The sequence below is a fragment of the Microchirus variegatus genome (assembly GCF_963457635.1).
Source record: "Microchirus variegatus genome assembly, chromosome: 16".
In the NCBI taxonomy this organism is placed as follows: Eukaryota; Metazoa; Chordata; class Actinopteri; order Pleuronectiformes; family Soleidae; genus Microchirus; species Microchirus variegatus.
The window spans coordinates 12,489,891-12,515,509 of NC_139817.1; the positions used below are offsets into that span (position 1 = coordinate 12,489,891).

The window sequence follows — 25,619 nt, forward strand, 5'->3', positions numbered from 1 at the left end:
AGACAATTTAAGCATTTGATGAAGAACACACACGTGTTTGTTTATCTACCGATATCAGTCCGATACAGGACTATGAAGCTGTCAACAACAGTCATTTCAAGACCTCCTTCTCCAGCTGTGTATCAGATATTGTTCTCCCAAAAAAAGAAGAAATAAACAGCCCAAACATGACTCTCATCTGACCCATACCGATTCCCATCGCTACATTTGATTAAAGTCAAATGTGTGACAGAACAGCATTATGATGAAATTCTGCTTTTTGTGAAAATTATGCAAATATAATCATGAATCGCTATGAAAATGATCCCCTTTTTCTTTCATTTTAGTTGAACCACACAGCGGCACAGTGGCTAGCACTGTTGCCTCTCGGCAAGAAGGTTGCCGGCTTGAATCCCAGTTCGACCACTGTTTATTGGACACTAAACTGACCCATAGGTGTGGATGTGAAAGTGAATGGTTGTTTGTCTCCGTGTGTTGGTCCTGTGATGGACGGCTGACCCTGTGACCCTCATGTAGAGGAAGAAAAATGGTTGAAATGTATCTAAGGACATAAAATTGTACATTTGTTAATCTACATTTGACAGTTAATTGCATAATAGTTGTTCCTAATTATTAATCTAGATGATGTAAAAAGACTGATTCGAATGTTATGGTTAGACATATTTAACAGATGCGAGATTATTGATTGTCTAGATTAATTAATTAATTCATCTTCAGTGATTTGATAGATGATCCACTCTCCTCCCCGCCTTTAGTCCTACACGTTGACTCAATTCACACACAAAAATAGTCACATATCGGCTTATTTTGTTTGTCGTCCTGACATTTTCGAATGTGGAATCACGTTAAAACAACCCAAGAGATTGTTTTGCACTCGTGGGATCTCAGTGTTGAACTGTCCTCACACTCGATATTTATTTAACCTCTCAGACCTCTTAAAAGCTTAGGAAATAAAACAAAGTGCCACACTGTATACAGCATGTCATTGACTTTTGTAGCACTCGTCAACGACGCTTGTAAGTTTCCTCCTCATTTGGCACAGTTTGTCCAGGTGTGTCCTCGCCCTCTCTGTCTGTCTTTCTTTCTGAGGTTAATTAGTTACGAGTCTGGTCGATGGAGCGGGGACATGGTGGACTTTATAGATGCCTGACTGAAACATAAAACACTGATCACAGCTGATGTAGAAAACAACGCAAAAGTTGTCCTTTACAACTTTCAAGAGACTTTTGAGGTTAACGTATAATTAAAGGTTGTGGAGGTTTTGGGTTTCTCAATCCTGGTGCTGTGTTTTAGAGGTTTCCCTGCCCCAACACACCTGATAGCTCGATAGCTAATAGCTATAGCTGATAGCTCAAATAGCTCGTTAACGAGCTCTGCTGATACATGCTAACGACCTGTTGATTAGAGTCAGGTGTGTTGGAGCCAGAGGTGGAAAGAGTCCTGAAATATTATCCTCCTGTAAGTACCACTATTTTAATAACATTTTACATAAGTACAAGTAAAATTACTAGTCAAAAAATGAAAAAAAATAAAATAAAGTAGCTTGTTTAAAATGTACTGAATTAAAGTTACTGAGTTACCTTTTTAACAAGGTTGAGGTTCTTTCTTGTCATGCTAATTGTTTTTAATTAAGGGCAAACCTTTACAAATTAAAGTGCTGGCAAAATAAAATGTGTAAACGCATCGTGTGTCAGTCAAAATGGGTCAAAGGTCATAAATGCTTTCACTTTCTTACTCACTCAGGGACCTGAATGCCAATAATTTACCCGTCTGTCCTCATCATTCACCCGTCTTCACCTGTCCTCATCATTCACTGCCAAAGTATCTGGTGAGTGAATCATTATTTTTTCTTTTAAAACGTAGCAAAGTACAGCAATTAAAAACAACATACTTAATTAAAAGTAAAATTAAAAATAATTAAACACGAAAAAACCTACTCAATTACAGTAACGTAAATATAATACAGGACACAGCAGAGGGCACCAGGGCCCAGGATTTGAGAAACCCTGGACTAGAAAAAGGCATAATAATAATAATAATGCATTATATTTGAAGGCGCCTTTCAAGACACTCAAGGTCGCTGTACAACAACAAAATAATGATAACAAAAAATAACAGCAATGGGTAGAGAGTTAGAGGGAGTAGGCCTTATGTCTATCAAATCACATCAAGAGTGTGTGTGTGTGTGTGTGTTCAGTGCATTGGGTCAAATTACAGTAAACTGATCTGTTCTTTTTAAGAGAACGTTGCACTTTGTCTGCGGGAGCAAATGTTTTATTAGCAAATGTACATTTATATTTTTCTATATATCTGTTAAGTGGCATTGTCGTCGTTGTTTGTGGGCTTGGTTTTGTTTTGTGGGGGGGTGAAAAAAAAGACTGCAAACACGTGATCAGCTGATCATTTTACGCTGAGAATGTAACGTGACTATATAAGTGGGATCTGTTTGGGAGGATGTTGAAAGAATAACAGGATGGATGGATGGATCAGGGTGGATCAGGGAGATGTTTGATGTAAAAATGATGCTGTGAAATGACTCCTCCACTTTCCTCCTCTGTTGGTGCTGTCACTGTTCAGCAGTGTTTAAAAACATCAGCCTCGATGGAAACATAATAAAAATTCCCCTTTTTATTGAGCTTCACTTGCTACCTCGCAACATAATCTAATGTATTAACTCTTAATTCAGCCATAGACCGACAGAACATGGAAAAACAGAGTAAAACGATATAAAAATAATGATACAAGTGTAGTTAAAACAATTCACACACAGAATCCCACCGATTCTGACACATCTGCTTAAAGGTCTTACTGTTTGTCATCGGAGGATGTGTTTTCATGTAAAAAAATTTTGTTTACTTTTCACTTTTAACCCAGGTCTGTTTCTTCATGAGACTTCCATGTTTTTGTGATTAATATGACACTGTAAGTTTCTATTTTTTAACTGCTGTTTTTTTTTATTTAAATGTCTGTTTTGTTGGGATTAAGTGACTGTTTGGGCTCTTTTGGGATCGATCTGGTTACCAGGGTAATCTGTCCTTCAATTGAATGGTTGGGATGATTTGACATTATGCAAAAAGCTTGAATTAAATTAGCTAATTAAAGCATTATTATGATTAATACATTAACGTTGGCTGCACTTCCCTCTGTTCACAGTGAAGTTTTTTTGTCCATCTTATTCTACATGAAATTCTTTCAAATTGGGGGCAAACATTTATTTGGACTTGGAAGATGAAGTGGGTGGACTTAAGTGGGCAGAGTTCAAGGTCACTGTGACCTTGCAAAATGTTGTACATTTAGAACTCAAAATCCCAGGAACGCCTCGTTGGAGTCATTTTAAATTTGGCGCAAATGTTTTTGTAAAGCATGTTTTTGTCACTCCTGGTCCTGCATGTTTTAGGCGTTTCCCTGCTCTCACACACCTGATTCAAATAAATAGGTCATGAGGCTCCAGCAGAGCTTACTGACAAGCTGACCATTTGAATCAGGTGTGTGTGAGCAGGGAAACGTCTAAAACTGTTGAGATTGTTGTGGTACAGTTTGTGTTTTATCTCCATTATAACGTCTCTGGAACATCTTGAGGACATTAGGGATTTTCCTGAAAGCCTTCTTAAGAACACTTCAATAGAATCCTGTGATTTACTGTTTATATTTCAGGTGTGTGTTATTGTTTACGTTTTATTTAACTGTTCATTTAGACTCTCAGACTTATTCCATTCCTCCATCTTAAGAACTATTTGTGAACAAAAAATACAGACACCATTTCAGGCTTTTTTTTAATGTGCTTTTCCACTCATACAAACCCAGACTCCTCTGAATTCTAAATGAAGCGAACAAACCATTTTTTAAAAATAATTTATTGATCTTTATGTACAAGGAGAAAAAAAAAAGAAGTAGAAAACCAAACATGAGTAGAAAAGGCAAATGTACAAGAGAGTATCTTTACACTGCATTGAGAATATTTGCTTCTCCTGCCACCAGAAACTGGGACCAGGCAATACTTTTTAAACTGTACACGAGAGGGACGGAGGGACGGGGGGACGGGGGACAGAGCACGGCCCACGTCTCGATTGCACGTGTGACCCAAGTACCAACAACAAACCTGTCTGCAGAGAGGAGACACCCAGACGTGGTCTTAAATACTATCTTTCTGTAGGAAATCGCTTCAAGTTCTCCCATGTCATTTTTTGAGCATTGGTGTTTGTTTCTAAAGAGAGGGGATGTGGTGTGTGTGAGAGGTTTTTGTTCCCTCTGCATAACGACTCAAACAGAAGGCCTCTGGACATCAAGTCTTTGGTACGTCAAGTCACCGTTTGTTTCAAGTCGGAGTAAAGCGAACAGGGCTCGTTCTGTTGCAACAGGGATTTCTCACATTGAGTCATTTTTCCTCCTTTAGTGAGTGAAGTGGTCTACAGGCAGTCTCTTATGTCAAACTTGTTTACGCTGACAACAGAGCGAACTTAAAAACTATGATTTGGTCTATCATGAAAAGTAAAAAAAAATCGAACAAACAAGGGGGAGGAAAGTAACATTTCAATGCATTGCTCAAGATAATACTGATGTAACCGTTACACACCTTTTAGTGCTCGTGGTAAAAATCCAATACATGATTAACTAAAATGGGGAAATGTCATCAGTCATCAAAACAAACCAAGCACTTCTCCGTCCACTTTATCAGTTCAGCTATAATGCCAATAAATAATAGTGATAATGACTTAATACAATAAAATCAGCTCCGTGTGTCTGCCAAAACACGTCAGTCCATGATCAATACAATGTGGTACAACATGCATTCAGGAATCCACACAAAGCACCCAACCATCGTCTCGAGGAAAAAAAACTATATATATATGTTTTGATGGACGGGATGAAATGTACGTCCTAAGATTAGGAAACGTGCGTTTACGTGACCAGAGCCAAGGCAACGGTGACGACTGGTTGATTTCATCATCACTGGTAATACACGACTGGTCGTCGTGAATCTGTTGGACATACTGTGTGTGCGCTTGAAAGCCGGATAAATGATCAGGATTTGGTTTATATAGCATGCGTTTTACCTTCATCACACTCCTCTATTCTGCTAAAAAAAAAAAACTCAGAACCACAGTGAGAAGAGCAGACAGCTGATTCTGTCTCCAATATATAAACAGAATTGATGATTAGTGGTAAAACCTTCTCCTTTTAAAGTTCATCACTCATCAAAAATTACATACATAAAAGTCATACTGTGATCATCTTCTCTCTTCTTTTTTTTTTTTATAATGAGATCCCAGAGGGACAATAGAAAAATAACTTTATCCTGTACACGCCGTTACATCTTTGCAAATGGTATCAAAAAATATCCTTTTTTCCTTGTCTTTCTTTTTAAACGTCAAATGAGGTATGAAACAGTTGTGAAACAGCTCTCGTGTTCACACTGTAGACTCACACAGACTCACAATGGGTCATGACATAGACTGTGTTCTACATTGTTGTGTGAAGCTGTCATCAAATATTCTCAGGCTGTTGTTTTTTTATGAACCGTTTCTCCCTGGAGTTTGATTTAAAGGTCCTGTGTGTAACATTTAGTATTTACTTTAGGCAAGGGCCTTGATTTACTGAGGCTGTTTCTACCTGAATACAAACTATAAAGCATTTGTACAAAGTGAAGTACAGCCACTAGGGGGCAACCCCACAGATTGCAAAAAGGACATACAGTGCTTTTCCACTACACAGCTCAAGCACGGCTCAGCTCAACTCTACTCATACAAGACAAGACAGCAGGCCACTGACTGGTCAGAGAGTGCTGTCACTGGAAGAGTCATGAGTGCGATGTACGACACAAGAATCAAACCGAACAATGACAAACTGTAGCTCAGTTAAAAAGACTTAAAAATCCCCAAAACGTGTTAATCTCCATCATTTAGCAAGGAAATGTCTCTCGAGGAGTCTGGTGTATTTAGCGACAGCACTGTTGAAAGTTGGCGATCGTGAGCTGCATCACAACCCATTTGCAAGAAGTACTGAGCTAATCTTTTTAATTAACTCATTCTAATGATTAAGTTAACTGAAAACAACTGCTTTAATCGTAGTTTGTGTGTTTCTAATGCTTATACAACTGCCACAGCAGCTTCGTGCAGCCATGGTATTGCAGCTATGATGACCCCGTCCACGTTGAGGAGGTACTATAGTAATGGAAAATGACATGCTTGATACCGAACTGAGTAGAGTCGTGCCATGCCATGCCATGCTAGAACTGTATAATAGAAAAAAGCCATTTGTTTTAATATTAGTCAACAGGAAAATGAACCTCTTTCTCACATGATTCACATCGGTAAACATTTTCCTGTGACGTTAAATGTCTCAATTGCTAGTCTTCAATAGAACATGATGTCAATTTTGTAAAATAACAGGCAGCACATCTGATCTAATAGTGTGATGACAACTGGTATCATCCAGTCGGAGCCAAGTTCACACAATGTCTGTGAATTTCCAATTGCAAGATGTCAAAGGAAGTTTCCTATTTGATTCAAATCAGCCAGATCTGCTCATTTCACTTTTTTTGTGTGAAAGTGGAAGCTTTCAACACTAACAAAACGAACAGCATCCTTTCAGGTTGATGTGAAGGTCACACATGGGGAAGACAAAGATGAGCAGAGGAGTCTTCCTTTTGTGAGATGTCACTACTTCTTACACACTGGACCTTTAACCAAAGGAGAGAATTAAGCTTTTTTTGGACATTAAAAACGGAACTCGGAACTGAAGTGGATAATACTGAGTGTAAAAACCTGCAGGAGGTACTTTCTGTGCATGTTTGCACACACATACACACACTCTCACACACTCGTACACACACACAAATGTAGTTTCCAGTCACGTCCTCCTCCTCGCTTTCCCTCAGATCACAGAGTCCAGAGGAGGCTCCTGGCTTCAGGACAGGGTGCAATCATAGGACCCCTCCTCCTCGCTCTGCTCCTCTGTCTGTTCAGGAGGACAGTCCTCAGAGGGGGGGCGAGAAAATCCTCCTGCAGGTTCCAGGGAGGGCAGGGACAGACCCAGCAGTGGAGCTGCCACTCCTCTGCTGTCCTCGGGCCGAGGTACAGCAACACTTCCCAGGCCCTCAGCGCCGCTGAGTTTGGAGCTCTGACTGGTGGGCTGGAAGGCTTCAGGCTGCACCTGCTCTGACGTTGAGTCCATGAGAAGCTGTAGCTGCGGCTGGATCAGGTTGAGAAATGGTCTATATCCCAGACTGGAACAAGACGTGAGAAAAGGGTTAAGCTGAAGTTTAATGTCGCTCGTGTGCGCCAGTAAGCGTCTCTACGAGAACACAGAGAGTTATCTCATGTCTCTGGATGTTGTGATATGACAAAGTCTTTGTTCTCTTTGTTGTCATTGTTGATTACAACTGAAACGATTAATCGATTAACCGATTTCTAAATTAATCGTCAACTATTTTGAGAATCAATTAATCAGTTTGAAGCTTATTTCATGATTAAAACAAGATTTCTGATTGTGTTAGCTTCTTAAATGTGAATAATTTCTTTGTTTCTTTGCTCCACATAACAAAGAAATCATTAAAACTGAATCATGACATTCAAGAACATTGTCATTTCCAGGTTTGAGAAACACTGATCAACATTTTATGGACCAAACTATTCATCGAGAAAATAAAATGTTCTGTAGTGGAGTGGATCACTCAGTATAATGATAAAACACAAAATCACAGATATATGAGCTTTTTCCTCTTCTAATGTAACCACTGAATCTAAAGTGGATGTTATCTCACCGATTTCCAGCTCATCAGAGACTCATTTCAACATCAAGATGCATTTGACTGTCAAGTGTCAACCATAGACGCCTCAGTGGCTGCTCGTAAGGCCATTGCAATCTGCTGAGGTCTGAGCTACAGTGCCAGTATAAACCAGGACGTACTATTCCTCACCATTACAGCCTCAATAATTCTGGCTTAGAGAGATAAAGACAGAGACAAGAATGACAAAATCAACACATTTGGACCCTTTACACTCACCAGTCAGTGGCGACCCACGAGTCAACAGCCAATAAGCCATTTCGAACATTCTGCACCGTTTCTTGTGGAACCTCTGGGCTGTCGAGGAAGCTGATGACCTTCTCGATCACATTCGCGTCTCGCAAGATGCAGCCAATCACGACGCACCACTCCAGACAGCCTGCCTCCTTGAACACATGCAGCAGGTACCTGAAGGCCACAGACGAAGAGAGTCACACTCCTGACTTTGGTTTCATGGTGAATTCAGATTCAACAAAGTCTAAACTAGTCTCACCTGAGCTGCACTTGTGACTTGTGTGGGCCCTTGTTGGCCAGCTCCATTGAGATGTGCTCCAGCTCAGCCTGGCTCAGGCTCAGAGTGGACGAGTTCTCGTCCACCATTGTCCAATCACCGTCAACCACTGAGCTGGTCTCGGTCAGGTCTGTGGCTGAGCCGATGCTGTACTCCTCCACTGGAAAAAGGTTTAGTTAAGAACAAAGGGCAGATCAGAACTGTGGCTGAACCTTTCGCAGACAATAGTCTCCATTCTGTGTTAATGGATTGGGCAGGGTTTACCTGCCGGGCTCTATTTACCTTTGTTGGTGAGCAGTGACAGGAAGGCATCATGTGTCTGTGGTGAATGCTGGCTAGAGTGAGCAGAAGAGGCAGCGTCCATGTCTTTGGCCACTTGCCCAATTCCGTCCATCCAGGTGTGGTTTGTGGGAGCTAGCTGAGGGGGCGCTGTGTCCATGTCACTGTTCAAGAGGCTGTCGGCCGACTGTGACTTCAACAGCCGCGTGCTCAGCACTTGGGGCAAAATAATATCCAAATTATCTAGGGCAGCAGAAACGACACTGTCTCTAAAACAAAGGTGGAATATTAAGGATTCACGGATCGTCTGCCGACACTCACCTGCGCGACACCGTCCGTTCTTCAGCGGCGAGTTGAGGCTTCCCACAGAAATAACGGGGAATGGCCAGAGAAAATCCTTGTGAAGCTTCTTCAGAGCCGAAACAAAGTCGTCAATGTGAGCCACGCGGTTGCGTTCGCGGCACAGCCAGCCAATGAGTTCGAAGCCTAGCTGTGCGGAGAAGCATCCTAGGTCGCGGAGGCGCACTTGCTCCAGGAGGTGGCGGGCGTGGCGCCAGAGCATCATATCAATATACATGTTCTCTGCACACTCTGCGTCCCGACTGTAGGAAACCGAGACACAAAAGATGCTACAATGAGCAAAACAGACGAGTGGACCACTCCCAATCTGTTTAACGTGTGTGTATCTGTGCATACCCTTTAGAAGACGGTCCAGCAGGCATACTGAAGGTCTTCTGCAAGTTGAACTTTCCTGTAGCGATGGAGTCTGCCGACTGCGACAGACTAATGCTGCGATTTCTAAAAAACTCAAATCCCCCAGTGGAGCTGGGTTCCTACAGCAGAGATTCACATGAGAAAGTTAAACAGGGTGGTGGTGAGCTGTCCGTGCATGTTTCAGACTTTTAAGTGTAGAAAATATGCCTGATGTGGACACTACCGTTGAAAAGTTTGATGTCACTTAGAAATGTCCTTATTTTTGAAGTAAAAGCACTTTTTTCAATGAATGAATGAATATGTACATAGGTGTATAGAGGCCCATTTCCAGCAACCATCTCTCGTGTCTTCTCATGTACATTGTGTTTGCTAATCGCGTTAGAAGGCTATTGGATGATTAGAAAACCCTTGAAAACAATTATGCTAGCACAGCTGAAATTATTATTTTAAATAAAAGTGCGAGTTTTAATGGAAAACACAACAAAATTGTATAGGTGATCCCTAACTTTTGAACGGTAGTGTAGACTAAATTGCAACTGCTCACCTGAGTCGTAGGTGTCTGTGGTGGAGTCTCCTCCTCCCCAGAGCCGATGGCTTTGAGAAAGCGGATCATGTGTCGGCAGAGATCCCATTTTCCTTGTTCCAGCGCCGTGTTGAAGAGCAGGGTGGCGTGCTGTCTGCTCACTGCTGGAACCTCCATGTTCTTCAAACCGGAGGAAACACAAAAGAGAAACTGTTCATAGGACACTCTAAATAGCTTTTGTCAGGTCCAGAGTGATTTTAAATGTTGTGGCACAAAGAATGGTATGTAATGTTATTTCACAGGAACTACCTGTAGTATAATCAGATAAGAGGCTGCTGTGTCCAGATCTTGAGCCATGAGACACTCCTCAAACAGATCTTTAGGGTTCCCGACGGCGGCGAACAGGTAGTTCCACAGGGCGTACTCCGTTTTCCTGGCGCAGTGGACGATGGTCCGCAGGAAGAGGGGGAATTCTGTGATGAACTTGGCCACAGTGGGTAGGAGAGGGTCAGGGATGGGTTCCCGTGATGTCGCCTCCTCTTCCAGGACTACGTGCACCATCAGCTCCATGACGTGAGGGAAATAGGGAAGGGAGGCACATGCCTGAGCCAGCATCAACGCCTGTGGGGAGAGTGAACGTTATGTGTCACCAGCATTCCTTTCATATCCAGACATCAGTTCACCTTAAGATTTTACAGAAGTCCCAAAAACTATACAACAAACAAGCAACAGAGAGGTCAGGGCAAGAGTTGTCCATGTCAGAAAACAAGAAAATAGTCAATGTAACGCTGGCGCCCTCGTGTGGCTTGTATAAAGAATTTTTTTTAACCACATGCTCCAACCACAGAGACTTAGTTTTTTTGCTGTGCCTTGACGTTCACACATGGTTGTTTCGGCTCATCTCATCATTCACACTCCCGCCATTACACAAGAAGAGACTCAAAATACCTGTTCACCCAGGTTCCGAACCAGCAGCTGCCTCAGGATGTGGTGGAGGTAGATCTGGGACGTCCTCTCTACGGTGCAGTAGGGGAACATCGCTTCCAGTGACTCCGCGGATCCCTGCAGCCCGTCGTAGAGCACAGTCTCATTGGTCGCCCCGAGCACCAGGGTATCCTCGAACAGCACGGCCAGAGGATAGATGTTGATGTGGAAGGGCAGCATAATGCGTCTGGAGAGGAAGGAGTGGGGCTTGCGGTGGTCCCGGGGGAACAGCGGCAGCCACACTTTCATGCCAGCTTCCCCGCATGACAGCCACAGGGCTTCCAGCAGGTGGCGCTTCTTCCTGTTGGAGCGACAGGTGGTCCAGACGTTTTCCACACACTGGGCTAATACGACTGGAGGGCAAAATGGTAGCTAAGAGAGAAAGAGAATTTTTAAGAGGGATTTCTTCACAACCACATTCACTTAGATAGTTGAACTGTGGTTTTACGAGGTATTAACGGTGACTTCACCAAGCAAATTATATCACAAATCGTGTGGAACAAACTCCATGAAGAAAAGTAATTTCACATCACAGGACAGATAGAAAAGTAGACGTAATCATCAGAAGTAGATTGTTTTCAGGTGGGAAAAAATTGTATTTCCTTGTGTCCTGGCTTGCAGCTATGTGCATTCTGCATGTGCGTTATGGAACACTTGAACTGAAAAACACCCTTCAATAGCATTTCAACTCACCAGCTTCTTGTTATTAGCAGGAGTCTCCTTGTCTCGTACCTGTGGACCGGAGCGGTCCCTCTGTAACATGATCAACTGGCCAGCCAGATTCAACATGATGCTCTCTGCCATGCAGGCCTGACAAGGACACACAAACACACACACGTAAACCATGACAGGACACGCATCTATATGGTGATTAAGTGTGTGTGTACTTGTGTTACCTGCTGCGGGGCTTTCAGCGCGATGCCAGTCTCCGTGCGCACGGACGTCAGTGTAACAGAGACCACGAGGGCCGGGTGGGGGATGTAGCGGGACATCGATACCTCCTGCAGCAGCTCCACACTGGCTGATGGGGTTGGACTGGAAAATTAGAGAAAGTAAACACTGTGATTCAGAGCTATGACTCAAAGGTGTGCCTGCTGCCATTGGTCGTTTTAAGGTATTTGTATTTATTGAAAGCTTTTTAAAATGTACACTACCGTTCAAAAGAGTGGGGTCACTTGGAGATGTCCTTATTTTTTAAGGAAAAGCACCTTTTTGAATGAATATAACATTAAATGAATCAGAAATACACTCTATACATTGTTAATGTGGTAAACGACTATTCTAGCGGCAAACGTCTGGTTTTTAATGGAATATGTACATAGGTGTATAGAGGCCCATTTCCAACAACCATCTCTCCAGTGTTCTAATGGTACATTGCGTTTGCTAATCGCGTTAGAAGGCTATTGGATGATTTGAAAACCCTTGTGCAATTATGTTTCTAATCTTGTCAATGTCTTGACTATATTTTCTATTCATTTTACAACTCTTTTAATGAATAAAAGTGTGACTTAATGGAAAACTTGTATAGGCGACTGACCCCAAACTTCTGAACGGTAGTGTATGTGGTTAAATGATTTTCTGACATAGAGCAGATATTGTTCATTATATAAAATAATGCACACAATGACAATGACAGCTTTTTGTCATGCGATAATTATGAGACCAATAGCTGTTAACAAAGCTACTTTTCCCAGGTTAAAAATTACTGAACACTAATATGGTGTCATGTAGGGTGCCAGAGATTTCTTTCTCTCTGATCTCGCTGAAGTGTGTGAAATGAAGAGACCGATGCTGAATAAGCAGAAAAGGGACCCATCTTATACCGTCAGCTCTGTTTAAAAGCAGCAGATATGGAACACTGTGGAATTACGAAAGAGTCAACGTAATGTGAGCGCACCCGTCATTCCTCCTCTCGATGCTATAGAGGCAGATGGAGCAATCGGCTCTGAACAGGATGACCAAGTCTCTGAAGACGTTGAGCAGCAGAGTGTCTGACTGGAGCTTCGTGACCGAGGCAAAGGCGTTGTCCAGGTTAGACGCGCGCTGATAGAGCCTCAACTATTTGACAACAGAGAGAGAGGCATCACAAGGGGTCTAAAATTACTAAAATCATGGCAGGTGGAAAGAAATAAAGGGATGTGTGAGAATCGATGGTGATGCAGGGCCTCAGTTTCACCTGCTCTTGATGGTCTATAAAATTGTAGCAGGCCAGAACCACAAAGTCGTTCCACCACGCCAGACCGCCTGTCACGGCCATGTTCTGCTCCTACAGTGAGATTCAAACACACGTCAACAGGATTGCATTATTATTCATGAAAAACACAACTTAAATAGTTTCAAATATGGCCTTTTGACAGCCTAAAAACCTTTCTCTAGTCTTTTATTGGTAACTGAACAAAACTAAAAGTATTTCCCATCAACACAGACATGTACCTGAGTGATATTTCCAAACAGCTTCCATTTCCTCGAGAACAAGGAGTAGTGTGCAAAGCCCCGCCTCCCTGCCACAGCCATGCACTGGCCTGCTGTGTCTATGGCTGAAAACTGTGCACAAATATGCAAACATGTTAAAAATGCAGACGATACTCTGATTCGTTCATGTGTTGACACAGGAAACAAAATGTGAACTAGAAATTTAAGATGCAGTGACATATTTACGGTCTATAAATCAAGCAATGTTTCCTTTACAGGTTTTTTTTTCAAAAGGAAATTTTCTTTGCCACTTGACCTCATATATCTTTTTTTTTTCTAAAGCACACACGCCTTGCATAACGACAATTCTGCTTGTGTACACACACTTGTTACTGTGGCGTGATCGGTTTACTTTGCAAACATGATGGCTACAGCAGCATTGTGTGTGTACACATGCAGCCTGGGTGAAAAGATGACAGTAATTAATCTGTGTTTGTTTTTCTGATACCAAATATTACACAGCTCTCTCTTTGCCGACACGACCAAACTTACCCGTATAGGCCAGTTGCTCTCTAGGTATGTGCTGTGGATCTAAAGAAAGAAACACAAGACACTCATGACGGACTAATATGGACACATGTACGGATATACACGTAGTCTGTTGACTGTCTAGAGCTAGACTGCAGCTCTGATTGCTTGCTGCTGGAACATGTTATGTCAAACTGTCATATGAGAAATCAATATGATGATAATAATATATTCTGTGGGTAATGGGGGTGGGACTCGATAAGTTTTTGTTTCTCCCGCTTTCCCTTTCGGCCATGTGTATGAATTAAACTAAGATGATGTGTGATGATGATTGATCTAACTGACATGCCCGAAATAAATAAATAAATTGATGCTTTAAGTCTAACTCCCAGTCTGATTTGCATCTGAAAATTGAACAATTATGGTTCCCGTCATGAGCGTGCATCCTCACCTGGACCACGTGCCAGTGCTTGTGCCCCAGTAAAGTGCTGAGTCCCTGAGAGAGAGATGAGTCGGGTTTGGGTGGGTGGTGCAGCGGGCTGCCATCGCGTGGGTGCGAGTGATCGTGTGGGTGTGAGTGCGTGTGCGAGTCGGAGGTGCTGTGGACCTGTGTGGGGTCACCACAGGTCAGGTAGAGGCGGTCCTCACCATGGAGCAACACATGCTCCTGGTTACTCTGTACAGCCGAGAGAGAGGGAGAGAGAGAGCAGAAAACATGATTATTTTCTAGCACACTACCGTTCAAAAGTTTGGCGTGACCTATACCTATTTCTTGTGTTTTCCATTAAAAGTCACACTTTAATTTATCAAAAGATTTGTCAAATGAATAGAAAATATAGTCAAGACATTGACAAGATTAGAAATAATGATTTTTATTCAAAAGAATCATTTTGCCCTTTCGTCAAAGAACCAGCAAAACTGTTTTCAACTGTTTTAACATAATTTCAAAAGGGTTTTCAAGGGTTTTCTAATTATCCAATAGCCTTCTAACGCGATGAGCAAACACAATGTACCATTAGAACACTAGAGAGATGGTTGCTGGAAATGGGCCTCTATACCCCTATGTAAACATTACATTAAAAACCAGACGTTTGCAGCTAGAATAGTCATTTACCACATTAACAATGTATAGAGTGTATTTCTGATTCATTTAATGTTATATTAAGTGCTTTTCCTTCAAAAATAAGGACATTTCTAAGTGACCCCAAACTTTTGAACAGTATGTATGTATGTATGGAGTATGTGATTCCATTTGTGTTCAAAACTGATCGTGTGTTTCCATGGATCCTCTCACCGTGCAGGGGTTGACAGTGAGGGCACTCTTGATGAACTGAAACTGCAGTATGCCAGCCTGCAGGGAGGACTGAGGAGGCTCAACCATCTCCTCCTCCAGCTGTTCTCCATCCTGCCTCCTATCCTGCTTGTTAGGGAGCACCCATAGGTGATAGCCCTCCGCTCCCCAGCTCTGGAAACGACAGAGTGCAAGAGTGAGTACAAAACATATTTTTCCACAAAAACGTGACTTATGCACATGGAAAATATGTTTTAATTTGCCAAAGATAAATCCTTAAGGGCCTGGGTTTCCACATTTGAGCTGTACATGTGTGGATACCACACCAGTGACCTCCAAAATAGGACTGCGCAACAGGACTGAAAAGTGTTGCACTGAGGGAGCATGTGCAGTCTGTGTGCACCGTATGTGCACACTCAAACTGGAGGTGTACGCATGTTTGTCCGACAAACTTTCTATCACAAGGACCTTAGAGGACTTCTGCACACGCGTGGACACGGAAAGTCTGACGTGGCACTAAATAAAAAGCGATTTGCTACTAAATAAAATAATTAAAGACTGAATTTGAGCCAATAAATAATTTAAACACAGGAATTTACCACTAATATACTGCCATGATTTATGATTATTTCAATCAAATCAGATGTATTTGACTTTCAATAACTTAAATATCCAGTTTTATTTTAGTTATTTGTTTAAACCTGAGGACAATATTAAAACTCCACTTACCATAGAGCTGATTTTAATGGAGTCCTTCTTAGTACCATCAGAACAATACCTGAGTGAAGGGAGGGGAAAACAAATATGAATATGAATTGTGTGTACTACTAAGTGTGATCAATATGTGTGTGTGTGTGTGTCCACCCACGCAAAGTCCTCTCCAAGAGTACAGATCAGGTGAGCACCAAAGACGCTCCACAGCGATAGTCCACCACGCTCCCATGTGACCATCACAACACTGTAGTCAGGTGACCAACAGATGAGCTTGACTGGGCCCGTCTTGTTATAGGTGTCTGAGAAATTCACAGAAATTAGAAGAGTTCAGAGCACTTATAAATGTGCAGTTAATGCAATAAAACATGATGTACTTCAGAGTAACATATGTATTTATTTGAATTTATACCACACATGGGGTAGGAAGTAGCCACAAATATGCATTTTCCCCACAGTTTGAAATTGGATTCAAATACTTCTTCACTAATATCACTGCCTAAAGCAGAACATAGAAAGAAATGTAGTATTTTTTAGAATCTCCTATGGTCTTTTTCTGTGTGTTTTTGAATGATATCCAAATTCCTACGTGGTCGCTCACCCACTAGGTGGAGCTACTGCTTCAATTCCAATTTTAGCAGCCTGGATGAAACAGATGTGAACTGAAAGGAAACAAAGACGTGTGTCCCCAGGAGGGAGACAGCTATCTAAAAGGAAAGCAAGTTTATCTTGAACATGGATTTGCTTAGGGACACTGAGAGACAGATAAAGAGAAAAAGGATGAGGGAGAGACATATGGGTAATACCTGGGTAGTGTTTTGGGGTGAGCTCCAGTTTGTGAGACAGCTGCATGGATCCCGTTGTGGTGTCGATCATGTAAACCAGCACTGAGCCACTGAAAAGAGAACAACATACTTAATTCGCAGCTCTGTGATCAGTGCCGCTATAGTGCAAGTGACCTGTGGCTGTCATTTTGGAGCAATTTAGCCCCGAGCTACACTTCTGAGCTTTGAACAACTTTCAGCATGTCTGTGCACTTGAGTGCACATTCATTTGGACTCACACACGCATGCATGCACATAACTCTAAACCAACTACACAAGGTCGAGGTATTTTGGACCGAGTGTGTGCAGTGATCACAAAGCCCTGAAATGTAATTTTTTCCAGCTGATGCAATCTAATATGTTAAAACTTGTTCACCAAGTTATTTCAGTGTGGAAAAACAGCACTTTTATTTAAACGTGAGACTCCAAAGCAGTGTGTTTTCTCGCTGTACTGCAGCACTCTCGACTTAATTTTGTAAGGACACTGTGTGTGCATGTGCAAAACACGAAATGTAGACATAGTATATCCTATTTATAAGTTAGCCTAGTTCCCTGGTGACCTAATGAACATGTCTGTGACATGCTTTGTTCAAAATACCTTAAGGATGAAGCACCATAGCAGTTCAATCACCCTGCCAAAACAGCCCTGTTCAGGACGCTCGATTTTGAGTGCCTGTCTTGAGGCTCCAGCAGCTAACAGCAGTTAGCATTTGGAAAAGCCATAATTTGCCGGCACATTCTCGTCATATATAAAATATATCCACTGGACACGTAAATCCTCTGAGGCTGGAAGTTTGTGAAGAACTCTGTGCTGCACTGTGCAGCAAAGAATAGAACACTTTGTGGACTTCCGCTCTTCCAGATACTATTGCCTTCGACTGCACTCTCACGTTTTTAGGGACAAAGCGGAGCTCAGTGAGACAACGATTCGACAAATGTCTCATTGTGACGTAACAATGAGTGTGGAAGTCAACATCGCGTGTTGAGGCGGATCACAAAAACATGAGTGAGTTTTTCACACTTTGCCTACTCATAGGGCCTCAAGAGTCCCACATATAAATATTGAATTGATTAAAAAGTTGATTTAGCATAATATGTCCCCTTTAAAATAAAAAGCTTAAGAAGGACACCATAGAGGAAGAGTAGATCATGCCAAGCTGGCAGACTGCACAATCTATGTGGAGTTCCTGACAAGCACACACTAGGTAGCCTCTGCAAACACTAACTGACCGATTCTCACCGGGGGACACACATACCACGCAGACAACAACCACTCTCTGTAACACACACGCAAACAAACACGCCCAAGCTTTACTTCTCACCGTTGTACAGGAAGGATATAGGATCCAAAGTTTACTTAAACACGTACCTGGCGCAGCCAAAGGCCATCAGTCTGTACTTGTTGTTGACAGCCACACAGGTGCCATCAGTGACATCTGCTGCCCAGACGCCCTGCAACTGCTGGACACACACACACACACACACACACACATATATAGACACATATATGATGTCAGTGGCAGAACAGGTGAATGTACTATGTTTTAGTAGATTGTTTTGTGTAAATACAACTCCCAACACCCATTATAAACACACAACTCCATGACATTTTCCGAGACTATACCCTTGAAGATGACCATTGGAACACATATGTTCCAATGTAAAGAGAATGGTTCAATCAAATTCTTCAGATACAGTCATCGCTGTTTCACTGAAGCCAAGACAACGCAACAGCGCCAAGCTCTGCACTAAATCATATTTTCAATGCACTAGTAAAAATATTTTGCTGGCTCCATTTATAAAATATGAAAAGCTGTTGACTTAAACGGGTTGCATCACCAGTTTGGACATTTTTCCACCATAAAAGGGAAACTGAGGTTCCTGTGCTGTTTTTACATTGGCAGTTCATTTTTAAAATTATTTATTTCGAGAATTTATTCTCAAAAACACTGAAAATCAATGCAGTGTGTTCCCTTCATTTTGGACGAAACACTTTCACATCTGTTTTTAAAAGTGAGGTTTTTTTTCCACACAAGACTACTTTGGATCAACATATTCCATTTACCAAGTCAAAAGCCAAGCAGGAAATTCAATTTCAAGTTTGACTATCATTACAAAACAGAACAATTTGAATGTATTAAATTTAAATTTGAATTTTCCCTCATGCAGATTTTGCAGAAGTGACAAAACAAGCAGTGCAAAAATGAGAGTAGTGCACCATGTACTGGCCCTATAGGAAGGCTGTGTGTACATTTTGACAGGAAGTGCAAAATGTGTGCGAGTGTCTGTGCTCACGTCTGTGGTGATGGTGTTGCTGAGAGGTGTAATAAAACCCAGACGGCCATCACTCAGAACCACAGCAAAGCCGTCCAGGGTCACACAGTACTCCATGCAATGGATATACACTCCCTCCAGGTCCAGGGAAGGGCCACCTTAACACACACACACACAAACACACACACACACACACAAAAATAAACATGACATTTATTCATTTCCTGGATTGTAAAAATCAGATGTGCTGTCTTGTATGTGGTGGATTTTCTCTAACCTCGGGCAGACTGCAGGTCTAGTGAGAAGGGGATTGTAGTGAGGCAGATTGCCTTGCGTCCGTTGCTGCCCAGTCCGTCCCAGTGCAGCACATGGAGGTAGCCATCGGCTGTACACACCAGTAAGTCCTCCTGGAGGGACTGCAGACTGCATTTGAAGGACAAAAAAAGAAGACATATAATGTGGAATAGGTAGTAAGAGAAAAACGGGGACAGTGGCTGTTTGTACGCAGGGCAGGAGCAAGATAAACAGCAGACTGTTAGGAAACAGTAGGCTAGTCATCATCCAGCTGTGCGCTCGAGTGAAGCCTACAAGTTAAAGTGACCAGCTGTGATGAGGCTGCCAGTGCCAAGGCTCACCAACAAACAGTGTATATGTGTTTGGGTGCACTGCTTCATTGTCACAAAGGCAAGAGCTCCAACTAACAATTATTCTAATGACTTTTTTTTTTACCCGATTCACTGCCTGATTATTTAATCCAATTATTACCACAGACTGTGCTGGGACTGGGTTTTTTCCTGGCTTTTACTTCACAATTATTAAATTAACATGCATATAACGAAGTGGTGACTCATTTATAAAACATATATTTTTTTTAAATGTCGGGTTCATCTGTTAATATAATAGGCTTTATAGAAATATCAGTAATTTGCACTTGTCGCAAATTTGATGATTCATCTTTAAAAGATGGATCACCATATTAAAAGTTTGGGAAGAACTGATTTGATCCATTTCAAGAAAATTGATTCTCAAGCCTCAAAATGGTCATTGAGGAGCAAAGAATATTAATTTAAGAAGTTGAATTTAGACAATTTGCCGACACTAAAACCACTTAAATCATCATCAATTGATTATCGAAATAGTTGCCAATTAATTTAGTTGTCAGATTTAGTACCCGACAACTAAATTCATTGACATTGCAGTCAGTAAAGAAATTAATTAATGAATTGCTTTCGACCTATTAAAGATAGGTGGGGCAACAAAGAGAAGAAAAGCAAACGTTCACTACTGCCCTTCACCATGTTTTTGTCACGTCGTCATTTCGTGAACCAGCTTCTTTATTTCTGGGTATTAGCTGGAGGTGGGAACTGTGGCACATGGGCAGCTTGAGTCTGAGTAATTTCAATCAGAATACCATATTTACATGTATTTTAAACGTCTGGTTTTAGTGGGACGCATACAACAATTTGTTTTTATCTCGTGTCAACGTAAATGTACTGAGCATTGAGTGAGCGATTACGGTTTGCTCGCCTCCAGTGAAATGCTGACTGAGTGCCCTTCATTCAGATGACTAACCTATAATCTGTCTGGTGAAGACTGCAGAGCAGAGGAGATGTGACAGTCGAACGCAGAGGCATGAAAGACGCAGATAATAAGAACACCAGATAAACAAAAAAAATGGGGAACTGAGTGACAGTTCTTGTCAGTCAGCCAACAAAGACGTCAAGTTATAATAGGCATGAAAAAGAAGAAAGAAACTCAAAAAGAAAACTGAAAAGCAAAGAAAATCATAACAAAAGGAGAAAATAAGGAGGCAACAGATGTCAAAGTCAGTTCTTTTATAATTTGTTAGAAATTCACATCGTAAACCAGCACTGACTTGATCTGCTGGATGTGTTTTCACAAGGTAAATTTTTTCGACAAGTTAGATTTTATGAAAACTTCATTGACATGTAGATCGAAAACAATCTGTGCGTTTAGAGTTATTTTATGTGACTGCCGCATGTACAGTCAGATCTTATTAGAGTCTTTTAAAACTGTTTGGTAACACTTTAGATTAAGGAACACATATTCACCATGAACTAGGTGCTTACTCACATACATAAGTAGCATACTAGCCCTTTATTAGTAATCATTAAGTACATATTAACACCTTACAACCTTGTTCTACCTCTATTACAACATGAATTAAGATTTTTCCAACATAAGGTGTTAATACGTGCTTAATATTTACTAATAAAAGGCTAGTATGCTACTTACATGCACGTTAGTAAGCACCTAGTTGATGGTGAATATGTGTTCCCTAATCTAAAGTGTTACCAACTGTTTTTTTTAATTCTTAAAAGAAAGCGTATGAGCTCTGATGTAAATAATTGATGCTCCAGGCAACACTAAACTCCAACCAGCTAATGCTGAAAAATGCTGCGTCATTCTTTCCTTCAGTCACCGACTAAACCCTTTCACCCAAACGCTCCTCATCCGTTCATACCCCCTTCTCCCCCAATGCTGCAGAGTCATGTATATTTCTCTATAGGTATGTGTTTATAACCAACACAGTGGAGGTGGAGAGATTCTCGTTCTCACTGCTGTCGCCAATTTTCCATGAGAGGAAGGGGAGGACCGGGAAGTCGTTACACTGAGTTAAACGCTCTTAGTAAATACACCTTTTTAGCACCAACGATTGAGATTTTCTTTAAATGCCCACTGGGGAAAGACACAAATACAGTTCAGTTTATGATGTCAGTGTAGTCTACTGGCTAGACACCATGCTACTAGTATGTTTATAATCCAATTTAGTTTTCAGAGGCTTAAAAGGAAAGAAAATACACAAACAAACTCAAACTCTCTTTTTTGCAGGAAGCACTCACATTTAACCCTCAAAGTGTCCGTCTGGACTTTTTTTTTTTTTTGCTTATTTTAGCCTGTAAGTGCTTTTGTCCATTTTTTCCAGAATAAGTTCCAATATCTGGCAGTTCTTTACAATTTACTGCATGTTAAAATAGTGTATTAGCAATTAAAAATGAAGAAAACCAAAAGTTGAACACATTAAATTTGGACAGTATAAAACATATTATGAGTAAGATTTGTTTGCGTCTTTGTCTCTGTGGAAAATGGAAACTATCCAGCTTGAATCTCCGGCTTCCTACGACAGTACGAGTGAAATTACCGTAATAACCACATGTTGGCTTTGACGTGCAACTTCAATGTCAGTGATACGCTCGGTGTGAAAGGGTTGAGATACACAGTTATCACGCTGTGTCTTTTGGTGGCATATACCTGGTGATGGGGGCCTCAAGATCCACAGGCTTCTTCATCTCTAACGACAGAGCGGGGGCACATTGCTCTTCCTTATAACCTGGGGTCATCTTCACACGGGGACTTCCCCTGTGGAAACAAATGATACAAAAAAGAATAATAATTAGTGATAATGCAAAATGCAACTCATTTTTCAACTCAGAGTAGAAATTTTAAAAAAGACCGCCTGACATGCCCACGCTTGCCCCAACTTCTGGCGGTAAGCTGTCCGGGAATGTGAAATGCACCAGTTCACACACACTGCAGACACAAAGGCACACACCCGACGTACGCGACACAGACGACTGGCTGATACAAATCAGAGGACAGGACCGGAAAGGTTTAGAAATGTAAACGTGTGCAGAGACCCTATTCACACTTGTTGTGTATTCATCACATGAATAACCCTGCGAGAGACGGGGCAATTAGCTTCTCCGGTTTGACCAGCGTTCATCAAATAATGACTGCAAATTAAACACAAGCACGTCATTTAGTCAACAGATTCAAACTAATTACAGGTCATTATCAATTAGTACGAACTTGGCGTTTTTGTTTTTTTTAAGTGACAGCCCTAATCTCCTACTCGCGTTGTTTCCCAGCTGTTCTAATAACAGACAGCTGGAAGCTCATTAAACGCACTCGATTTTCAAAAATGCAGAAATTAACAGAAGGGGGATAAACACTTTCAAAATTAAATATTATGTGTGTTTTAATAATTAGCAATGTCACTATAATTTGCCATTAGTAGTTATAATACTCGTGAGACAGCAGGGATTATTATTGCACCTGACTTAAAATGAACAAGGTTTGGCAGCTCTGTAATAGTGTGTTTCCATCATGGTACAGTTTGGTTTGGTACGGTTTTTGTCCTGCTCAGTTTGTGGCTGTTTTTCTATACAAGACATTTCAAAACTGTTACCGTTCAAAAGTTTGGGGTCACCTATACAATTTGTTTGTTTTTTCCATTAATAGTCACAAAATTGAGTTGCAAAATGAATAGAAAATATAGTCAAGAAATTGACAAGATTAGAAATAAGGATTTTTATTCAAAATAATAATTTTGCTTTCGTCAAAGAACCAGCAAAACTGTTTTCAGCTGTGCTAACATAATTGCACAAGGGTTTTCAAGGGTTTTCTAATCATCCAATAGCCTTCTAATGCGATTAGCAAACACAATGTACCGTTAGAACACTGGAGAGATGGTTGCTGGAAATGGGCCTCTATACACCTATGTACATATTCCATTAAAAAACAGACGTTTGCTGCTAGAATAGTCATTTACCACATTAACAATATATAGAGTGTATTTCTGATTCATTTAATGTTATATTCACTGATAAAAGTGATTTTCCTTCAAAATAAGGACATTTCTAAGTGACCCCAAACTTTTGAACGGTAGTGTAATTATTGTAACTGCTTGCTTCACTCACTTTGGATAGACAGGCTCATAGAGGTACTTGTCATCTCGTGCACCCAGCACATCAAACAGGAGGATGTATCCTTTGGCAGTCTGTAAACAAAGAGAAAGAAGGGCTGTCATTTAAAAGTGCAGACGCACATAAAAATATATATGGAAATATAAACGACAGACACTGAAATACTGTAAAAGGGAGAAAGGCATGCCTTTTTATGAAGTGCTGTAGTGGTGTGAACATACTGATAGATGCAAGTGATACATACAGTATAATGGCCAATTGATGATATGTCGATAAAGCGGTTATTTTTAACTGTATAATAACTGAGCTGAGCCCAGATCTGCTTGCTTCATATCAGTGACAATCACTACATTTCCATAATGTTAGATAACCAAATGATTACGTTCATCTGACTGAAATTATACCAAATCACAGATGTCAGAGTTTGACTCATAGCTGGCCTGGGGGCTCTGCACAGCACTGCCACAGTTACCAACACCAAATTAAACCCAGAAATAGTAGAAAAATGCTGACACACAGAAGAAATAACCGTGACAAAACTATAGTAAAAATCAAGGCCAGTACATCTGTTGAACTGACAATGAGACTGATTTCATGCTCTGTCAGTTCCAAGATGGTGGGAAGAATTGTAATGATGCAATACAACACATTTGTTTCGATAAGGTGCTGGTGCTTGTATTCCAGGACAAGTTCTAGTCATGAGCTGTAAAAACCACCGTGACAATTCAATTTCTCAGTAATTTTCTGAAACTTAAACTGCACCGGCTTCAAAAACATTCACATACAAGCTTATTTAGGCTATTTTTGTGCACTGTATCATTTCAAATACTATATACACTGTATAAGCAGGTCTCAAAAGCAAATGTATCAGCATCTAAAACAATTCAGAAATCTATATATTTGGTACTCACCCTATCTACAGTGGTAAAGTACAATATTTGCATGCAAGTATAATACAGCATTTCCAACATGTGCGTGCGCACACACGCACACGCGCACACACACAGTTGTCAAGGTGACTGCTGCAATTGAGCCCATAGACTGAAACCTGACACGACAACCTGATCCATTTTCCCACTCTCAGAATTAACGTACAATGGTATTGCAATGGCTCTGCATATCTGACTTCTGTCCTGCAGGAAAACCACCTTGAAACACAAACTATGATTTTACAAATCAACAACGCTGAGCTCCAACGTACACCGTTGTCTGAATCGTTTATGTCGTGGCAGCTCACTGAAATAGCCCTGGACTTTTCTGGTGTGATGACAGAGCTGTTGGTAGCAGGCCAACACGTCACCACAGCAATGAGAAACCCCAAAATCAGAGAGAGGAGAACGCCAGCAGCAACATGAGGCTCGACTAGAAAATAACAATCGCAGCCAGAAACGAGACAGGGAGCCAGACTGAGGGCCTGCTAAACCCATCAACGGCCTCAGAGCTCCACAGAGCTGCACACGAAGACAGAAACTGCTAAACAACACTTAAACAGGCATTAAAATCTACTTCAAGAAGACAAGACATTAGAATAACTCAAACGATGAGATAAAATAAGAGAAAACAACACTTTTAAACATACAGATCATTTGTTTAGGCAAACTGAGAGCTAATTATATGACCAACACTGGTATTGTGGTACATTTCAATGACTGGTGCCCAAACAAAAACAAACAATCTTATATAAACATTGGTGTTAAAATATTAATTGTGCAAATATTTGTTGAGGCAGACAGTGAGGACATCAGCCAAACACTAGGGCTGCATTAATTCATCCCCGATTATTTTGATAAATTGTTAATTGTTGTAATAAAAACAAGTTTTCTGCTTGTTCTGCTCCTTTAAAATGAATATTTGCTGGTTTCTTTGCTCCATATGATAAAGAAATGTATTCAATTTCTTTCAACAGATATATCCATGATGACAATTATTGTTAGCGCTAAAACAGACCCAATAAAAGCAACTGTTAAACTGACTACTACTACTACTACTACTACTACTATTGATAACTCTTAATATTAGCCACTGAAACATATAGCGCGATTAGTAGTTTTGGAA

At 41.1% G+C, this 25,619-nt stretch overlaps 1 protein-coding gene across 1 annotated transcript in view; it reads right to left on the bottom strand.

The window, feature by feature from the left end:
- Nucleotides 1–6,696: 6,696 nt before the first annotated feature.
- ric1 (RIC1 homolog, RAB6A GEF complex partner 1) overlaps nt 6,697–25,619 on the bottom strand; it is a gene marked incomplete at its 5' end in the record, with an annotated part of 30,884 nt that continues 11,961 nt past the window's right edge. Inside the window, 25 exons of the mRNA XM_083902230.1 lie at nt 6,697–7,225; nt 8,006–8,194; nt 8,280–8,457; nt 8,580–8,792; nt 8,898–9,178; nt 9,273–9,409; nt 9,835–9,993; nt 10,123–10,434; nt 10,762–11,169; nt 11,491–11,607; nt 11,694–11,832; nt 12,695–12,855; nt 12,974–13,063; nt 13,231–13,341; nt 13,762–13,800; nt 14,189–14,413; nt 15,032–15,202; nt 15,758–15,806; nt 15,897–16,041; nt 16,546–16,634; nt 17,933–18,024; nt 18,859–18,995; nt 19,115–19,260; nt 22,111–22,218; nt 23,559–23,638. Coding sequence (XP_083758356.1) covers nt 6,907–7,225; nt 8,006–8,194; nt 8,280–8,457; nt 8,580–8,792; nt 8,898–9,178; nt 9,273–9,409; nt 9,835–9,993; nt 10,123–10,434; nt 10,762–11,169; nt 11,491–11,607; nt 11,694–11,832; nt 12,695–12,855; nt 12,974–13,063; nt 13,231–13,341; nt 13,762–13,800; nt 14,189–14,413; nt 15,032–15,202; nt 15,758–15,806; nt 15,897–16,041; nt 16,546–16,634; nt 17,933–18,024; nt 18,859–18,995; nt 19,115–19,260; nt 22,111–22,218; nt 23,559–23,638 — 4,095 coding nt within the window. The 3' untranslated portion in view covers nt 6,697–6,906. The remainder of the gene's footprint in view (nt 7,226–8,005; nt 8,195–8,279; nt 8,458–8,579; nt 8,793–8,897; nt 9,179–9,272; nt 9,410–9,834; nt 9,994–10,122; nt 10,435–10,761; nt 11,170–11,490; nt 11,608–11,693; nt 11,833–12,694; nt 12,856–12,973; nt 13,064–13,230; nt 13,342–13,761; nt 13,801–14,188; nt 14,414–15,031; nt 15,203–15,757; nt 15,807–15,896; nt 16,042–16,545; nt 16,635–17,932; nt 18,025–18,858; nt 18,996–19,114; nt 19,261–22,110; nt 22,219–23,558; nt 23,639–25,619) is intronic.